General features: G+C 36.0%; 1 protein-coding gene across 1 annotated transcript in view; it reads left to right on the top strand.

Moving 5' to 3' along the window:
* Nucleotides 1–21,362, top strand: part of LOC126470456 (calcium-dependent secretion activator-like) — a 1,485,604-nt gene that overhangs the window by 883,488 nt on the left and 580,754 nt on the right. The window contains exon 14 of the mRNA XM_050098305.1: nt 20,948–21,123. Within this exon, the coding sequence (XP_049954262.1) occupies nt 20,948–21,123 (176 nt within the window). The remainder of the gene's footprint in view (nt 1–20,947; nt 21,124–21,362) is intronic.

The following is a 21,362-nucleotide window of genomic DNA, read 5'->3' as shown; positions in this document are numbered from 1 at the left end:
ATAATTATTTTCTTCTAAGAATGAAACCAGTCTTTTGTAAAAAGTGTTTTTCAGCATTTTGGAAAAACCAGACACCAAAAATATTGGTTTATCGTTCTTTTCATTTCTCTTGTCTCCCTTCTTAAAAAGCGGTCTTATCTTAGCCATTTTTATCTTTTCTGGGAAAATACTGCTACACAATGAAGTGTTACAAAGATCAAATTGTCAATACTGTTGATATTTTTTTAATACATTGTCAGGGACGTTGTCTGTACCTGAGGAAACTTTTGATTTTAATTTCTTTATAATGTTCAGTATTTCCTTTCCATCTGTTGGATACAAAAAGACTGTTTTTTTCATTTAAGCTAATTTTTTTTTTTTGTTTCTGTTTCTAGAGGTTGTTTTTTGCTGTTTTTCCTTCAGTTTCTTTGCTAGTTCTGTGAAAGAAACATTAAATACATCAACTCCTCTATGTGGGTCAGAAATTTGGCTTCCATTTTCAAACATATTAATGCTACAGTGTTTTTCATGTATTATGCCATTTCTCTTCTAACAATGGCCCACAATACTGTCATTTTATTTGTAGCTTTTTCCATGCAGTTGTCATTTGTTAGGTTTTGTGACCTTCTGATAACTTTATTTAGGGTTTGTCGATATGTTTTAAAATACACATCTAATTCTGGAGTTGTTTTGCTTTGCTTGGCTGTATTATATGGAAATATTTTTTTCCTTCTGTAAAACTTGTGTGCCATAAGTTATCCAATTGCTTTTTGTATTTATTTTCCTTATTTTCTTTTTTCTTGAGTTGAAACTACAGTTTAAAATAATATTGGAATTTATCAAATTTTTCATTTGTATTACTACAGCTGCATACTTCCTCATGTGTTCCTTTAGTTAAATAGTTAAGAATTGCATTAGTGGTTTGTACACTGAAAACCCTAGCAGTGGCTACTAACATTTTGTTAGTATGAACAGAGTGATCTATTTCCACTTATATTATCTGTGAAGTATAATCTTCAAAACCTATGGTGAACATTTTGCTTTACATTTAGTAAGAATACCAGTAAATATTTGGTCTACTGTTGTGGCTGAAGTGTTTGTTACACATGCTGCTGTTTCTATCAAAGGTTTCAAGTTAAATGTAAGACGGGGTTCAATATATCAGTTTGCTGTTTCGGTTCTACAGAAAAACCAATATTAAAATCAGCACAAATAATCAGACCTATGTTCTTTTTTGATGGCTTATGAAGGAGGTGTTCTAAATTTTGCAGTAAAGTGTTCATGTCACTATCAGGGGTCCTGTGCACACAAATAATGGCCATATTTTATTTAATAGTTTAACATTTGATATTTCTAGATCTCTCTCTCTGAGAATATCTTCCAGAACTGAATGGGCACAAATTTGATGTCACTTCTAGTGTATATACAGCTGCCATCATAACTTTTTGCTCTGCTGCAGAGACCCAATGAAGGTTATGGGGGTTCCTCAATATATATAAGTGACAACCTGGGGTTAAGATATACTGTGCTTGATGTGACGGACATATGTGTTAAAGGCATTCTTGAAGCGGCTGTCATGCTACTACCAACATTAAAACTCACAGTTATTTCAATATACCATTCTCCTGATAGTGATGCCGATCAATTTGTAGAGTGCTTAGATAAACTTATTCACCGTACAGAAAAATACACCAAACACAAGACAGTAATTTTAGGAGATTTAAATTTTGATGTATGGAAAAAAAGCACACAAAAATACTAATTTGCTTAACATGCTAAGATCCCATAATCTCTTCTGTGCAAATTATAGTCCCACAAGACAAATTTCTTGTCTCAACAATTTTATCACAAATATACATAAAGATGATTTTGAATTGGGACTCTTTAATGTTGACCATCTGACAGATCACAAAGGTATATAGGTAAAACTAACAATTAATGAAACAATGGGGGATTGTGAACCAACCCGGTATGTCAGATTATTAAATGATAAAGGCATAAATAGCTTCAGGGATAAGCTGAAGGTACTAAACTGGAATAATATAATATATGCTTCCAACAATGTTGAGGAGGCTTGTAGCAAGTTTGTTTGTACTTTATCCGAAATTTTCAATACCTCCTGTCCAATGGTTACCAAATGAAACAAAACTATGGCAAGAAAGCATGGTAGAACTACTCCACATAGGTGGTTCACACCATGTTTACAGAAGCTAAGATTAATGATTTTGATATGCTATGATAAGGTAAAAAATGGTAGTGTTGACAATGCAACATATGTTAGCCTCAAGAGACACTATGGATCACTAATCAGAGTAGCAAAATGTAGAGCAAATGATATCTTCATTAAATACAATAATACGTGTAAGGCTGTGTGGAGGGTCATTAAAGCAGAATTAGGTACAGGTAGTCATGGAGTAAAAGTTACAACTGATGTTAATGTCACCCCAGATGACTTTAACCTCTTTTTTATCAATGCAGCAAACCCTGATCCCTCATCTCCGCATAAGAAGAGTTCAAAATAAAATTCACAATCTACTTATATAAACCAGTTTTTACAAAACTTTGCTGATACTGTGCCAACCTGTAATGGGGGACATGTGGAAATAAGTGATGTAATTAAATCAGTGGCAAAGTTAAGTGACTCCAGATCAGAAGATATTTATGGTCTCTCAAATTTTGTGATTAAAAAATGATCGACTTGATATCATTCCCACTCTGCACACTCATAAACTGGATATTTGACAGTGGTATTTTTCCAGAATGTCTAAAAAAGACAGTAGTAATTCCATTACACAAAAAGGGTGATAAAAACTGCACTAATAATTATTGTTCAATTCCTCTGATACCTATTTTTTCAAAAATAATCGAATATTGTATACAAAAGCAAATTAACATGCATTTGTCAAAAAACAATGTACTGACTAAATCTGAACATGGTTTTAGGGCCCAGTTATCAACAATTAATGCTGCTGAAAATGTTGTTTCTATTGTGCAATCTTCTTTTGAATCCAAATTATTTGCTGAAGTCACACTAGTGGACTTAAGCAAAGCTTTTGATTCTGTAAACCACACAATACTGCTGGAGAAACTATGGTGTTATGGCATTAGGGATCTAGAACTCTCCCTCATTAAATCATATCTCAGTAAGAGAAAGCAAACTGTAAGCTACAACGGTCAAAAGTCACACTTACTGAACGTCACTGGAGCTGTACCCCAAGGCTCATCTAAAGTTGTGCTGCATAATGTTGAGTCATGATCCCCATGTTCTTGACAACTCGTAAACATTTGACATGCAGAGTAATATACTGTCCCTTTATTGGCAAAATTTGGTACTAGGACAGCATGCACATCTCTCCAAGTGGCACTTAGATCTCTGATTACTAATTTCCCATGTGTCACTCTGACAATTCCATTTTTTTAATTTTTAAGAGAATGTCATTCTGCTCTGGATATATGAACTCAAATGCAATACTCAAACTGTCAAGAAAGCCTTTTAGAATATTCTTAGCATCATCAAATGTTTGCAGTATTAGTTTTAGTGCTTCATAGAAATTAATTAATTGCCTCCTGGGTGACTTGTGAATTATTGAAATTATATGAAATCCTCCCTCTGTCATGTGATATACCTACTAAGCTGTTCCATTCACCATATGAATCCTTCCTGCTGCCACTACTGCTGCTGTGTGCTTTTCACTGCAGGACATTGTCTGCATCTTTGCACCAGCATCCACTGATGTTTCTGCTGCTGCTGATATGTGTCTTTCACTGTGGAGCTTCATCTGCATCCTCATGCCACTGTCCATTGCTGCTGCTGCTCCAATGCCCTTGCTCACCTTCCAGAATGAGTGCCTTGACCCCAGGTGTCATCCATCTGCAGCTGCTCATTCCACCTTCTTCTTGTAGACTGCACTGCCAGAAAAAACACCCTCAAGGACTGTCTTCAATGGCACCAGAGTGTAATATCTGCACCTAAGTGGTTATAGTGTTTGTTATTCATTTATCACCGACATCAGCAATCAGATGTCACGGAGGAAGCTTGCCTTTGTGCCCTCTGCTTTTTCTCTGCAGACAGTAATTATGGTGACTTTAGGGATGAAAAATGATTGCAACATTCATTTTAGTATACAACCATGCCCCATTTATGGGTATGTACACCAGCTGAACAAAGCAGCCATTTGAACAGGGTCACATTGTGTGTCTGTGTGAATCTGGATGGACACATCTAGGGACTGCTACATACATTGGACACCATGTATCAGTGGTATGTGACTGGTTTCAATAGTGGTCTGTGGAATATTCACACCCCTACAGATCACATTCAGGATGTCGTCATAGAGGGACACATTTCAAGATTGATACATTGTTCCAGCAGTGGAGGCCAACCAAACATTATTCAGGGAAGCATTCTGGGTACATATTGCAAGTATTATGTCACTGAGGTCTGTTGGGAGCCATCTACTCGCAGCAGGATGCAGATAATATGTGCCTCTGGCCAGGCTATCACTGACAATAGGATATTGCTGAGCATGGCTACCGTGATGTTGTGAAAGAACTGACTGGACAGTGGAATGTCAACCTAGCTCCCATAGTTATACGTATGGTATGTGGCGCTCAAAATGAAAAGGGTTTCATTAAAATGATGATGTAAGATAATAAAATACTTCCAACTGGTGCTGGTTCAATAAATGTACAACAGGTGACTGTAAACATAACTGAATAATGGAATAAAGACCAAACATCATTCTAACCATTACAGTGACATTATTGTTGAGACCTTCAGTCTGCAGACTAGTATGATGCAGCTGTACTTGCTACTCTATCCTTTGTGACTTTTCATCTCTGCACAACTACTACAATCAATGTCCATTTGAATCTTCTTATTGTAGTTAAGCTTCGGAATACCTACACAATTGTTACCTCTGCCACCACCCCCAACACTACCTATTTCCACTAACAAATTAACTAATATTTTTTGTTTAAGACAGCAATTTCTAAATATTTTATGTCTTTGTGGTATGTACAGAATATATATAATAAGTAATAACTTGAACTTTTATGTAAAAGGAATGCAAACATTTTTCTTTTCACTGCATCAATGCTCATGGAACTTATTGATTGCTTGAACATGTAGATGAGTCACTAACAAACAAAAGATAAAATTTCTTCAACTTCACATAAAATCTGTAATTTCAGTAATGCACCATATTTTATGTCTTGAGATTGAAGGAAAATGCATAATCAACATTGTTGGATACTGTAGGTTCTAAAGACAGGAAACAGTCTAGGTTTTATGATACAATATGCTCATGTGAAAATGACGTCTTACCTGAAACTACATGGTGTTTCAAAAATGACCGGTATATTTGAAACGGCAATAAAAACTAAACGAGCAGCGATAGAAATACACCGTTTGTTGCAATATGCTTGGGACAACAGTACATTTTCAGGCAGACAAACTTTCGAAATTACAGTAGTTACAATTTTCAACAACAGATGGCGCTGCGGTCTGGGAAACTCTATAGTATGATATTTTCCACATATCCACCATGCGTAGCAATAATATGGCGTAGTCTCTGAATCAAATTACCCGAAACCTTTGACAACGTGTCTGGCGGAATGGCTTCACATGCAGATGAGATGTACTGCTTCAGCTGTTCAATTGTTTCTGGATTCTGGCGGTACACCTGGTCTTTCAAGTGTCCCCACAGAAAGAAGTCACAGGGGTTCATGTCTGGCGAATAGGGAGGCCAATCCATGCCGCCTCCTGTATGTTTCGGATAGCCCAAGGCAATCACACGATCATCGAAATATTCATTCAGGAAATTAAAGACGTCGGCCATGCGATGTGGCCGGGCACCATCTTGCATAAACCACGAGGTGTTCGCAGTGTTGTCTAAGGCAGTTTGTACCGCCACAAATTCACGAATAATGTCCAGATAGCGTGATGCAGTAATCGTTTCGGATCTGAAAAATGGGCCAATGATTCCTTTGGAAGAAATGGCGGCCCAGACCAGTACTTTTTGAGGATGCAGGGATGATGGGACTGCAACATGGGGCTTTTTGGTTCCCCATATGTGCCAGTTCTGTTTATTGACGAAGCCGTCCAGGTAAAAATAAGCTTAGTCAGTAAACCAAATGCTGCCCACATGCATATCGCCGTCATCAATCCTGTGCACTATATCGTTAGCGAATGTCTCTCGTGCAGCAATGGTAGCGGCGCTGAGGGGTTGCCGTGTTTGAATTTTGTATGGATAGAGGTGTAAACTCTGGCGCATGAGACGATATGTGGACGTTGGCGTCATTTGGACCGCAGCTGCAACACGGCGAACGGAAACCCGAGGCCGCTGTTGGATCACCTGCTGCACTAGCTGCGTGTTGCCCTCTGTGGTTGCCATACGCGGTCGCCCTACCTTTCCAGCATGTTCATCCATCACGTTCCCAGTCCATTGAAATTTTTCAAACAGATCCTTTATTGTATCGCTTTTCGGTCCTTTGGTTACATTAAACCTCTGTTGAAAACTTCATCTTGTTGCAACAACACTGTGTTCTAGGCAGTGGAATTCCAACACCAGAAAAATCCTCTGCTCTAAGGAATAAACCATGTTGTCTACAGCACACTTGCACGTTGTGAACAGCACATGCTTACAGCAGAAAGACGACGTACAGAATGGCGCACCCACAGACTGCGTTGTCTTCTATATCTTTCACATCACTTGCAGCACCATCTGTTGTTGAAAATTGTAACTAGTGTAATTTCGAAAGTTTGTCCGCCTGAAAATGTACTGTTGTCCCAAGCATATTGCAACAAACGGTGTATTTCTACCGCTGCTCATTTAGTTTTTATTGTCGTTTCAAATATACCGGTCATTTTTGAAACATCCTGTATATGGAACTACTACATCTACATCTATGTACATAATCTTCAAAGGACCATACAGTGTGTGGTAGATGGTACCCTATACCACTAATAGTCATTTACTTTCATGTTCCACTTGCAAATAGAGTGAGAGAAGAATTGCTGTCTACATGCTTCCATACAAGTCCTGTTTTCCCTTATCTTGTCTTCATGGTCCTTATAGAAAATATAGATTGCTGACAGTAGAATCATTCTGCAGTATGCTTCAAAAACTGGTTCTCTAGATATTCTGAAAAACATTCCCCAAAGAGAATGTTGCCTTCCCTCCAGGGACTCCCATTTGGGTCCTTGAAGCATCTCTGCAACACCTGAATGTTGTATGAACATATCAGTAACAAATCTAACAGCCCACCTCTGAATTGCTTTGATGTCTTCCTTTAATCTAACCTTGTGTGGCTCCCAAAAACTCAAACAATAAAGAAGAATGGATTGCACTAGTGTCGTCCTATGTGCACTCTCCTTTACAGATGAACTACACTTTCCTAAAATTCTCTCAATAAGCCGAGGTCAACCATTTGCCTAACCTACTACAATTTTTACATGCTTGTTCCATTTTATATCACTTTACACTATTACACATAGATATTTAACCGTGAATGTGTGCACTTGTGTATAAAGTGCACCAGTTATGAATAACATTGCTGTGGACTGTTCCACTGTTGTTTTACAATTGAAAGCCTGTACCTGTTCCTTCATTATTGCTTCAAGTAACATGGTAATACATTGTGTTGTCGTATGCCCAAGTGAGCACCACATATATGATATAAACAGCAAGCAAAGTTGGTAAAAATTTACAATCCATGAAAGAAAATAACTCAGATTCTGTGCTACCAGCACATCCCACAATGAGAAGTTATCTATGAGATACATAGTAATCAGATAATAATCTGATGCCAGTGTCCTATTTAATGCTTTGAGTGGGTCATTATGATGGGGTAATGCTTGTGTGTGGAAACAGTGACACAATGAATTTTCTTAATTAAACAGTGATTTAGCTCATATACTGTTAGTTTATTTTTTCATTGTTTAATTAAACTAAGATTAAACTGTAATTTTCATCATACACATGTTCCTTCTAACATAAATACAAATATGCTTTACATGTGCACAGAGTGTGTCATGCACCTGCTCATTTTATGAAAAATGCTGTGCACACTCAGTGGTTAATCAGTATGACTATGTCAAATAGTACATACCACTGATACTTTATTCTAATATTATGAGTTTGTTTTCCTTACTCCTTTACATTATGATTTTATAACATGCCATTATCTAACATTTTTTACATTTGAGCTAGCTGCCATTCATCACACCAACTACAAATTTCCAAGTCATCTTGTATCTTCCTACAGTTACTCAATGATGACATCTTCCGATATAGCATAGCATCATCAGCAAACATCTGCAGATTGCTGTTCACCCTGTCAGCCAGATGATTTATGTATATAGAAAATAATAGCAGTGCTGTCACACTTCTCTGGAGCACTCATGATGAGACCCTTGTCTCTGGCGAACATTCGCTGTCAAGGACATCATACTGGCTTCTGTTATGTAAGAAGTCTTCGAGCCACTCACATATCTGGGAACCTATTCTATATGCTTGTCCCTTTGTTAACAGTCTGCTGCAAGGCACCATGCCAAATGATTTTCAGGAATCACCGAATATGGAATCTTGCTGTTGCTCTTCATCCATAGTTCACAGAGGAAAAGCTGACTGTTGCATGAGGAATGCTTTGTAAAACCATGCTGGTTTGTGAGCAGAGGCTTATTTTGTGTCAAGGAAATGTATTATATTCAAGCTGAGAATATGATCAAGAATTCTGCAGCACACTGATGTTAAGGACATTGGTCCGTAAATTTACAGGTCCAATCTTGTACCCTTCTAAGATACAGTACTCACTTTCACTTCTTTCCATTCACTTGGGACTTTGCACTGGGTGAGAGATTCATGATAAATGCGAGCTAAGTAAAGGATCAACACTGTAGAGTACTTTCGGTAAAACTGAATTGGGATTATATTCAGAACTGCTAACTCACTTGTTTTCAACTCTTTCAGTTGTTTCTCTATGACAGAGAAAATAACTGTGTATTTGTATGATTCTGCTCCATGAATGATTTCTTAAATGCAAGAATTAAAACTCTGAATTCCCTTGATGAAGTTATCTTGAGTTAGCAGGTGAGTTTAGGCGTCATCCTGTGTCAATGTTTTGACAACTTTCCTACTTGTCATCTTCAGGCAAAGATGATGAGTAGGAGACATGTTGAAACATTGCTGCAGAATGATGCCTTGATTTGAATGATAACCCAACAAGAGTTCATCACTGAAACTTGCCAAGGAAGCCTTCATTCCCATTTGGCTTTCATTTTGCCATCTTCAACCACCACACCAGACTGGTCAATGAGTGACTGGATAAAAGTCTTAGACCTTCTTAGCGATTTTACATAGCAACAGAATTTTCTTGGGTTTGCTGCAAGATATTTTGCCAATTGCTGTATGCTTCATGCACCAATGTTTTTAAAGATGCATGAATCTCTACTGTCTTTAGCCTGTCATCATTTGCATGTTCACTTTTGAACCAAGAGTGCAACAGCCTTGACTTCCTCAGCATTTTCTGAACTTTGTTGTTAAACCACAGTGGGTCTTTCCCATTCTTGATCCACTTACTCAGGACGTTCTTCTCCAGAGCACAATTTATAATCTGTTTAAACATTGCCCATAATTCATTTGTATCCATCATACTGGAACTAAATGATGTCAATTCATTGTTTAAGTGAGATGTTAGCAACTGCTTATCTGCTCTTTCTAGCAGAAATACTTTCTTAGCCTTCTTGGTTGATTTATTAACTTTAGAAAACATAGTTACTGCAATGATATCATGATCAGTAATCCCTGTCTCCATACTAATACTGTCAATAAGGTCAGGTCTGTATATAGCTACAAGGTCTAAAATATTACCTTTGTGTATGGACTGTAGAAATAGCTGCTCAAAATACATTTTGCAAAACACGTTGAAAAGTAACTTGCAAGACTGTCTGTTTGTTATCCCCTGCAATTAATCCTTAGACATCTCAGTCCATACTCAGTAGATTAAAGATTCCTCCAACTGATATAGGAAGATCTGGATATTTCTGCACTACTGAACCTAGACTTTCTTTGAATGATACTGAAACTGTTACATTGGACTTGGCTGGCCAGAGAAAACATTTAACACTTCAGTTGATTCTACATAGACCTATTGCAGGTGAACAGATAACTTCACTGTCATGCTCAAATTCAACCTTGATAGAGATAACATTTTTGTCAGTTGCAATGAACACTCCTCATCCTACGACATCTAATCTGTCTTTCCAATGTACATTCTGTGACTTACTAAATATCTAAATGCTTTCTAATTCAGGTTTCAGCCAGCACATATTCCCAAGAATAATCTGAGTATGAAAAATTTCCTGGAGGGCAGCTCAATCAGGAAATCTGTTGTGAATAATTTGCAATTTACTGATAAAATTTTGACATTCGAATGTGGTCTGATTTTGCTATCTACTTGTCACCTTCTGAGTCTTCATCTAAGTATCTCAAACTAGTACCTGCCTAAGTAGCTGCTATGTTATACAATGCCCCTAACATCTGTCAAGGGGAGTCCTACAGTTCCCCACCTGACAATGCAGATCCTGGGACTTGCAGCCAAAATTGTCACAGAGTCAATGAAGCCTTTGGTTGAACCCCTCCACTTGGCTCCAAACTAAACTTTATATTTGAAAGATTCTGTGAAAAAAGAGAAAACATCACAGTTTTGCCAAGACTGACCATGACACATTCATTTTGAAATCACCATCAAGAATAACCATTGAACAAAAGCCAGATAAATAAAAAAGTTTTTGCCTATCTGCCATACAATGCTTCTCACATGTAATTATAGTGAAGTGTTGACTTGGTGGAGGGGTTCAGGAGCTGGTCATCATGGTGGAGGTGATCCATGTTTGAGTTTTGAGGAATCCACACTTTTCTAATAAAGAAAAGTAAAAATGAAGATTAGCAAAATTTATTAGAAGTAAGAAAGTCAAATAGTTCTCAGCACCTTGTATGTCAGGGTACAGGAAGGTGGTGTAATAGCTGAGACATCAGATTTGTATTCACTGGAATTGTAGATCACTTCATTATTGAACTGTTAAAATTTAGATTATCCAGTGTGTTTCTAAACTGCTTCAGATAAATGCACTGTTGGCTCTTTCAACAAGGCCAAAGTCATTTTCTGCACAATACTTCTCTTACTGAACTAGCGCTCCATCTAAGATGATCGCAAGACAGGATATGCATATCTGCCTTCCATCATTTTCATTATTTTACTAAAAATTAAATTCATTAATGATATTTAAATTGTGCAGTTGTTAAATTGGTACATAATTCCAAACTTTTCCATTATTTGATAAAAATCTTATTTTTCTCCATGTGTGTAGTGAAAACCTCATTCATTATGGAGAGGAGACTGATAGGTCTGCAGTTCTTTTATGTTTTAGAGCACATATAGCATTTTTCAAGTTTTCAGGAACTGTCTTACTCTGCAATCTTTTCTGTAAAGAGAGTAGCAAGTTTCTTTTGTGTTACTTTTCCTCCAGCTTCTACCATTTCTAGTGCAATACCATTATTTAAATACACCTTTCATTTCTTCATACATTGACTAACATGAGTTTCTGTTTACTATCCTCCATACTTAAATTATTTTTATTATTTCTCTTTCTAGACTTAATTGTGTATTTTCATATTTTCTCTGAGACATTTACAAATGTCGACTTCTCTCTTTAATAGTGACCTAATGGAGATCTTTTCTTTAACTTCTACACTTAATCAACCATTCTTTATCTTTTTATTTGTACCTTCATCTAATAATCATCGTTTTTCTGTGTATGTCATTCTTTATTTTTCAAAATGCTACATCTCCCTCTACTTAAATACATGGTTATCATCCACATTTCTGAATTTTTTCCCAATAAATCTTCATTTCTAGCTTTGAATCTCTTTTTAGTTTACATCTTAAAAGTCTACATTCACTTGCAATTTTGAAATCGTTTTTATACCCTTATATCTAGTACCATTTCTGTGTTATTTAATAAAATATTATCAGTTTCAATTTAATTTTCACTAGATACTTGTCAAATACATTTTTTCCTATTAGCATGTGTTAGGAATATACATATTGTTATTCTTAGTAAATTTTACTAATGTACAGCCTCTGTCACCAAATATTTCCCATGAATATTTCAGAAATAATTCCTGTCATATACTGTATCTGAATAAAAATATCCCATAGTCATATGGTAGGCAGATTTTCTCTCATTCCCTTACCTTTAATGGTATTTCATAGATATCTTCTCCCTCCTATTCAGAATGTGAGCATATCTGTGCATAGACATACATTTTTTTTACTTAGAATACCTTTCACTTTGTTTTAAACAAATGATGCTATCCTATCTGTTATTCCCTACTTTTATGCTCTAATATACACCACCCTATACCTGATTTCTTCCATTGTTGTGTTTCTCTGCAGTAAAATATATGTCCTGAATTTAATTCTGCAAGGTCTTTTATTCCCCATTCCTACTCTACTAATCTATTGTATCATTCTTCAGAAAAATGTTCCTAAACTTTGATGTTATATTTGACATTAACAGACATTTCTTTTTCAGAAATTATGTGAAAATTATGTGTAATCATGTGTTTTAAAGCACTTTTACTTTATCCTTTATCAATCATTTTGGTACCCAAGTATCAAAACTCATCCGCTACTTGTAGTGTCTAAATTTGTTATTGAATTCCATTAGCACCATCACTTTAATTCAGATCTACTCCATTACTCTTGTTTTACCTTTGTTGGTGTATTTTTATAACCTCCTTTCAAGACACTAACCTTTCCATTCAACTGCTCTTCCAAGACGTTTACATCTTTGAGAGAGTGTCATCAGACAACAACAATTCTATTTCACCTCCCTGAAATTTAATGCTCTTTTGCTTTGCATTTTTCTCAATGTACTGATTGAATAACATTGGAATATCCTGCAGTCCTCTCTCACTCCTTCTTGAACTAATGCTTATCTTTCATGTCTTTTGTATTGTATTGTATTGTATTGTATTTTTATTGATCCAGGCAATCATAGTATAATACAGCTGTCCATATGATATTGGATAGGTCAAGAGAGCTATTTACAAGTAATTTTTACAAATTGATTTTTACATTATTTTGTAGCAAGGAAATTATCTATCTTAAACAAAACAGTTAATACAAATCATAGAATTGTAAGGTTGTACATATGATATTGGACAGGTCAAGGGAACATATTTACAAGTAATATTTAATAATTGATTTTACATTATTTTGCAATGAGGAAGTTAGCTATCTTTAACAAAACAGTAAATACAAATGTTGTATGGTAAAATACAAACAGCCAATACAAATGTAACAGTAAAGTAGTCCAGTGTATTTCATAGACATGCACAGTATATAATAATCCAGTATATTTCATAGACATGCACAGTATATAATTTTCAGACCTAACTGAACATTTATCATATTGTTTACATTTTTAACCCCTTTCAAAAAAATGATCAACTGCATAAAAACAATGGTCCAAGAGATATTTTTTTAACTTATGTGAGAAGGCTCTTGGGTTCTTTGTTGCTTTGATTTCATTGGGTAAATTATTATACATTTGTATCCCAACATTTAAAACACTTTTTTGGTAGCAGGTAGTTCTGGACTGAATCATATGTAGGACAGATTGCTGTCTTGTTGCATAGTTATGAATATCTCCATTGAATTTTAGTGTGCAGTCATTGTTTCACAGGTATGACTTGACAAATGAGACGATATTATAAATGTAAGCAGAGGGCAGTGTCATAATGACATTTGTTTTGAAATGTTGTCTGCATGACTCGTTATGTCTTATATTACATATTATGCGTATTGCCTGTTTTTGCATTTTGAAAATATATCTACCTCCAGGTGAGTTCCCCCAAAATATGATTCCATACTGTAATGTAGAATGGAAGTAAGCATAATATACATGTATGAGAACAGATTTTGTGACTGATTTTTTGAGTATCCTTAAAATGTAACACACAATTGAGAGCTTTTTTGAAATATAATTTGTGTGAGTCTCCCATTTAAGATTTCCTTCAAGCCATATGCCAAGAAACTTGACAGAGTCCACACACATAAGCCCTTGGTTATTTAGAATCACATCAGGCATTTCTTGTTTTTTTGATGAGAGTCTGAAGTTGATGTACGTTGTTTTCTGTATGTTTATAATCAGTTTGTTCTCGTTGAACCATTTGGTGAGTGACGACATAAGCGGTTTAATTTTTTGGTAGTGGTCCTCTGTATCAGTACCCGTTATTAGTATACTTGTGTCATCGTCAAATAGTGTGGTATGTCCTGTAGCAAGCTTCGTGCTTATATCATCAATGTATAGCAGAAACAGTATGGGTCCCAGGATTGAGCCTTGTGGCTCACAATATCTAATGGGTATTGTGTCAGAGGTGTGGACAGTAGATTGATGGGTGGTTGTATTCTTTTTTTCAAAATTAATTTCAACTTTTTGAAATCTGTTTGACAGGTAAGATTCTAACCATTTGTTTGCAATTCCTCTTATACCTTTATTTGCTAACTTCTTAAGGAGTATGGTATGGTCAATTACATTAAAGGCTTTGGATAAATCTAAAAAGATACCAGTAGTGATTTCCTTATTATCCAGTGCTTTTAAGGTTTTGTTGAGATACTCATAAATAGCTGTGGTAGTTGTCTTTTGCTTTCTAAAACCATGCTGGTGTTTTGTCAATAAGGATAGTTTATTAGTAAAGTCTTCCAATCTGGTGTAAAATAATTTTTCAAATATTTTTGAGAATGAGCTGAGTTGTGCTATGGGCCTGTAATTGGCTACATCATTTTTAGAGCCCTTTTTGTGAAGTGGGGTAATTTTAGAAGTCTTTAGTAGGTCAGGGAAAACTCCATTTGTAAGGGATGCATTTATTATGTGGGTTAGGGGTTGTACAATGGATTCTCCACATTTCTTTACAATTAAATCAGGAATGTTGTCACTACCACTGGAGTACTTATTCTTTAGTCCTTTTATAACTGTAAGTACTTTAGTATTGGAGACTTTGTGAAGAAACATTGATGCCTGTACTGGTATGGTTTCTATTAGTGTTTGGTGTTGAGTATTTGGTCTGTAGCAGTTGTTCTTTATCAGGTTTTCTGCTATTTTGCTAAAATAGTCATTAAAACCATTTACTATTTTTTGGGGATCTGATGTGACTTCATCATTTAGGTTTAGTTTTAATGTTTTGCTTATAACCTGCTGCTTACTGTTTGTTTCATTTTTTACAACTGTCCACAAACCTTTCATTTTATTGTTAGATTCCTTTATAAATTTATCATTGTATAATTTTTTTGCTTGTTGGATAACTTTTCTGTAGATTGCAAAATAGGTCTTACAATATGACCTAAACTGATCATCGACATCATGGTGTTTCATGTGATTTTTTAAGTCACGCTTTTTTTGGCTGGAAATCCTTATCCCTTTTGTTACCCATGAGTTTGTGTGTTTGTTTCTGATTTTCCTGGGTTTCAGTGGAAATGCAGTATTGAAGTGGTGGAGAAATGTTTCATGGAAGGAATTAAATATGTAGTTTACATCATTTACTTTATAGACCTCTGCCCAGTTTTCAGCCATTAACAGATAGTTAAAAAGCCTTATATTATCATCATTAAATTGCCTTTGCATTTTTGTTATTGTGGGATACTGTCCTATGTAATTTAAATTCGCTGTTAGTATTTGGGATTCATGGTCACTGTAACCTGTGCTGATGACTTCGATTGAGTGGTGTAGTTTGTCTGTGTTTATGAAAATCTGATCTATAGCTGTTTTTGAATTTTTTGTGATCCTGGTTGGTGTGTTTACAGTTGGGGATAGGTTGAATGAATTTGTAATATTCAACAATTCATCTTTATTTTTTCCAGGTGTGAGGAAGTCAATATTAAAGTCTCCACTTATTAATAGATTTTTGTTTAGTGAGTGAATTTTTGTGAGTAGTGCTTCGAGGGAGTGTTTGAAGGTTTGGAAGTTCCCATCAGGGGCTCTATATACATTCAGTATCAATAGGTTATAGTCTGTTAAGATAATTAAGGAGAATTCAAAGTCTGTTTCTATTTGCATATTATTGTACTTTGTGAGGCTTTTGTATCTTAAATATTTTTTTACATAGATTGCTGTACCATCTCCCTTACTTTTGTTCCGACAAGAATAACCAGCCAGAGTAAATTCACCAAGTGGCGTTTTTTAATTTTGTCTTCTGTTAACCAGTGTTCAGTAATACAGAGAACATCTAAGTGGGGCTTTGTTTTTAGGAAGAGATCTATTTCTAGTAACTTATTAAACATTGACTGCACATTATGGGGTAATATTTTAAAGGATAATAGTGACTGTTTCCCAATGGAATGATTTTTGACACCACTCACCGGTTTTTCTTGTAGGTTTGGTTCATGAAGATTTTGCTCTGCACCTGTTTTCCTTTGGTTTGCTGCTAGCAGGGAGCTACTGGTGTTCTTGCCCATAAAAAATCCTGGCTGTAGGCTGGAGGTCTGTGTTTTCGTGTTGAAGACCTTGTCACAGTTTCCAGTGGTACTGATTTGGAGTGTGGTTGCACATTTTTTGCTGTTTCCACTTGGATGTCGTGGGCTGACTGATTTGTGGCACTTGACGAGATATTTGCATAGGATGTTGGTGGTGACTTAGTGCTGACTTTGGATACCTTCTTCTTTTCTAAAACTGTTTCTGGTGACCCTGACTGCATATTCACTTTTGTTGTTGTTACTGATGGCTCTTCAGCTCCTGGTGTTGCTGTTGGTTCAGCTGCAGTATTGCTCATTCTTCTGAGATTGTCCACCAAATTAGCTTCATTTGACCACAAATATGTTTGATGTCCTGGTGTAACACGTTTTATGGCACTTCTTGTTACCAGTGGGCTTTTGATGGCATTCAGCAGATTAACACACAGTTTCTTTTTCCCATTTTTATGTAAGTGAAACCCATGCCTGGTGAAGTCTTTCCGTTGGAGGAAGCTATTTACATCTAAAACTCTGATGTGTTCACTGTAAGATGCCTTCTGCACCAAGTAACTGTTAATTTGGTAGATTTTGCAGTTTTCATTTGGCATGTCATATCTATACCGTATTGTACATAGAATTAGTTGTGTGTGCCTAGTTTTTGCGATCGTTTCATCTAGTGATGTCATAAAACCATGTTTTGATACATTAATATCGTTTGCACCAGCTAAGACGACAACATAATCATTTTCTCCTAGACTAGACATTTTGTTTTGTATATTGCATGTTGTTTCTTTGAATATAGCATTTGGCTTTATCAAAGATGTAAATTTATAGCTGGTTGTTGAAATATCATTCAGTACTTTTGCACAGTTCCTACCGTGACTATCTGAAAGTAACAGTACCTGTTTTTTGTTATTTGTAGGCTGACTCATGTTCATGTTTGTTTTCAACTTACTGCAGTCATTTTTCTTAACCATTTTTAAATTACACGAGAAGTGTTCAGAAGCACTTTGTAGGTTACCTGTATTTACTGTTTCACATTTTTCATGTTCACTCTTACCTTTGTTTACTGTTTCACATTTTTCGTGTTCACTCTTCTTCAATGGAGCATCATTTCTTTTGTTAGTACAAATATTTAAAACAACATCACTGTACAAATTTCGAACTTTTTCCTTATGTAGCGGTTCAGAAAGGTTTTTGATCATGCTTTCCAGCAGCAGAGCATGTTGTCTTGTGGCTTGAAGTTCTTTCTGCAGTGTTTCTAATACATTGGTTTCGCGATTTTCATGATACATTCCAGTAGCATCTAGATAACCGTTGCACTTTGTTCCACAAGCACATGATATGTTTTCGAGATTTACTTTCGCAAAGCAGTGTGGATGATACCACGTATACATCACTGGGCAAGTTCTAATACTGCTTTTTACTGTTTTATCACACGATATGCACTTTGTAGATGCTAAATACTCATAGTTTACCGAGCGATTTATTACTACATCAACGCGCGCTGCCATCTTAGAATCTTATACCTGATGATCTGTTTTTGTACCAGTTATAGATAACTTTCCCCTCCCTGTGTTTTCAGAATTTCAAAGAATGGAATCCTGAAAATGTTGCCAATTCTTTCTCAGAATCTACAAATGCTACAAACATAGATTTGCATTTCTTTAACATATCTTCTAAGATACATCATAGGATCAACATTGGCTTGCAAGTTCTTGCACTTCTCTGGACCCCAAACTGACTTCTACCAGTTTTTCCATTATTCTAAAAATCATTTGTGTAAGTATTTTGCAGTCATGACTTTTTGAAATGTTAATTTCCTTATAAACATAACTGTGAGCACCAGTCTTTTTTAAAATTAGAATTATTATATTCTTCTTGACGTCTGAGTGTATTTTACCTGCCTCATATATACTACTGTTTGAAAAATTAGAAACTTCAAGACCAAGAGACATGATCACAATGAAATTTGTTTCACCAATTAAGGACATGAAAGTAAACAAGTGATTAGCATTACTGACTGTCCATGCTCTTGGACTGTGGGAATTCAGCACATAGTAGTGCTACCACATGCCTCAATGAGACACACTAGATGTCAAGGCACGGAATCAAAGAGTACCTAAATACGCTGTTGGGGAATACTCTGCCGTGCAGTTAATAAGCACATCCACGAAGGATCAGCTGCTGCTACAGGAGGACATGGGCAAATAAGATACCATCCCATCATATTCCAGACATATTCAATGGGAAACGTATCAGGTGAATGAGCAGGCCAGGGAAGCAGTCATGCTTGTCAGTCTTTGAAGAAGGCACACACATTCCTAACGACATATAGATGGGCATTGTACTGCTGAAATATTTCATGTGGAAGAAACTGCAGGAGTAGCTGTGCCTTGGACTGTAGCAGTAGCTATTCAAACTGCGCTCAATATGCAGGACGTGAGCTCACATATTATAGGCAATGGTGGCCAAACCATCATACTTGGCATTTGTCCGTTATGCCACTCAACAATTCAGTCTGTCCAACTGCGTTGACTGTGGCAGTGTGAAACATATATGCAGCCATGACTGTAAGACAAGTTTAAGTGTGACTCATCTGTAAACAAAGCCACTCAGCACACTAATGTCGGTGTTCATATGCCCATTACAGTTTGTTGCATTGGTGGGTTCTGGTCAATGGAAGCCAATGCAATGGCATGCATGCCTCAGTACAGTCCTCAGAGGATGGTATCAAACTATCAATTTAGATATGTCTACACCTATTTCAGTGCTCAAACATCACACCAACACTGTGGACAAAGCTGTTCTGTCCATTACAGTCAAGGGGACAAGATGGTAGTAATTTCGTGCAGTTGTCACGTTGTGTCATCCCGTACCCTGTCAGCACTGTGTACACCCCTCTTCTCTCCACTGATTTGACATATACCTCACTCTTGAAGCAGCATACCTTGTATGAGCTGCAGTGTCAATAAACAATAGATCTGCCTCCTGAAGACCAATTGTTCTGCCCTTTTTGAATGCACTCACAAGCTAATATTCCACCCTGTGTTGTCAGCAAGGCATAGTGGCTCTTGGTTACACATTTCCACTTTGTATGATGGCTCTGTAATGACCAAGCATTGTGTAACACTGACCTGTCTGGTCACATAAAAGATGGTGCTGTCAGGCCTATGTGCACACAACTTCTCTGTCATTTAAATAACATATTATGGTTCTGCTGTTACCCACACTCTCTTGTTGTGGCATGTTGCAAACCACTGATTTTGAATGTTTCACTTTTTCCAAAGAGTAGTGTACTTATGAGGAAAATTCTAAAATAAACAGTCATTATCTGTGGAAATTTGAGATAAAAATGGAAAACACCAACTATGGTGGTAAAAGAACGTTTTTCACTGTCTTGAAATCAGTTGATTGACATTGTACGAACCTCAGTTCACATGACACAGGGCTTGCTTGGATAATATTATTGTTAATTCTTCAATAAATATGTATGATGTCATATGTGCTGATGAAAGTCTTGCACATTCAATGATTTATGGTACTTTTGTTTACCATTAATCAAAACTAGAAATATGCATGATTTGTTGAAATAATAAGTTGATGATCTGGCTCATGGTATGGAGCAGATGCTCAGACTACATAGACAAATTAAACCTACCAGAAAACTGTCTTTTATGTTCCTAATAAAGGTGATGCAGTATGGGATATTATCAGGCAAAAAATTCACTAATTCATGTACAAGACATATTGCTGGATTCAAGAGGGCTGATGTTTACTTCTTAACTTAAGAAAATTTGTTTGGAAAAAAAATCAAACCTATTGGTACATACTTATTATACCTGATTTATGCCATCCTGTTTAGAAGAAGGTATCCCTTCAACTGGAATGGTATCAATCCCAAGGATATTATAGAAGATGTGTTAGATTTCCCTAAGTACAAAAGTAGTGGTAGAAAATATATAAATTATCTCTCAAGGATTTTCTATCATTTTTCAATAAATATTTAGACTCTGGAATTTTCATTGATGCACATAAAGCACCTAAAATTACTGAATGAAGGCAGCATTCTTCCACTTAGGATGTATTTATTTAGGCATCTTCTTGTTAAGCAACTAGTTGCCACATTTTAAATAATTTGCAAATGCTAGCTAGAATAAGTGGCCACTTATATGAAAAAGACACTGTGTTCACACAAAGTGCTACTGTTTGAATTGGTTTACAAATTATACTGTTATTGGTGATTTGACACATCAGGCAGGAAACATGTACGAGTTTTGACTATTGCAGTAACCCGTGAATATTCTGTTGTTGGCTGTAATGGAGTTTTGGATTCTGCATAGATAAATACTACATTTAGTTTGTAGCAAAACTCATTCAGTGCAATGATTTAACACATAAATCTCTGAGTCACTTATATTTTAAACTATTTTGTTGTTATGGATTCTTACAGGTACCTTTATGCAATTGGAAAGTCTGTTTGGAAAAAATGGAAGAAAAGATACTTTGTTTTAGTCCAAGTTTCACAATACACATTTGCAATGTGCAGTTACAAAGAAAAAAAATCAGAGCCATCAGAAATGATGCAGTTGGATGGATACACTGTTGATTATATTGAACCTTCAAGTGGTAAGTATGAGTAGTAAAAAAGTTTACTGCATAAGAGCATGTGGAATTATTTACTGAAAAAATGTAAAGTTTGAGTCCTAATCAAAATATAAGGCTTGTTTGCTTTTATCTAAATGTTACCAGCTCAAAACCAAATTTCAAGAATGCAGCACCATTTATTGGTAGCTTTCTTACAAAGCTACAGAAGTCTTTGTTTTGTTTCAGTGATCATTGGACTGCTCGTTAAAGCAAATTACAAT

The sequence above is a fragment of the Schistocerca serialis genome, chromosome 3, assembly GCF_023864345.2.
Source record: "Schistocerca serialis cubense isolate TAMUIC-IGC-003099 chromosome 3, iqSchSeri2.2, whole genome shotgun sequence".
Taxonomy (NCBI): domain Eukaryota; kingdom Metazoa; phylum Arthropoda; class Insecta; order Orthoptera; family Acrididae; genus Schistocerca; species Schistocerca serialis.
Note: the sequence above shows the minus strand (reverse complement) of the source record. Positions and strands in the feature narration are given on the sequence as shown.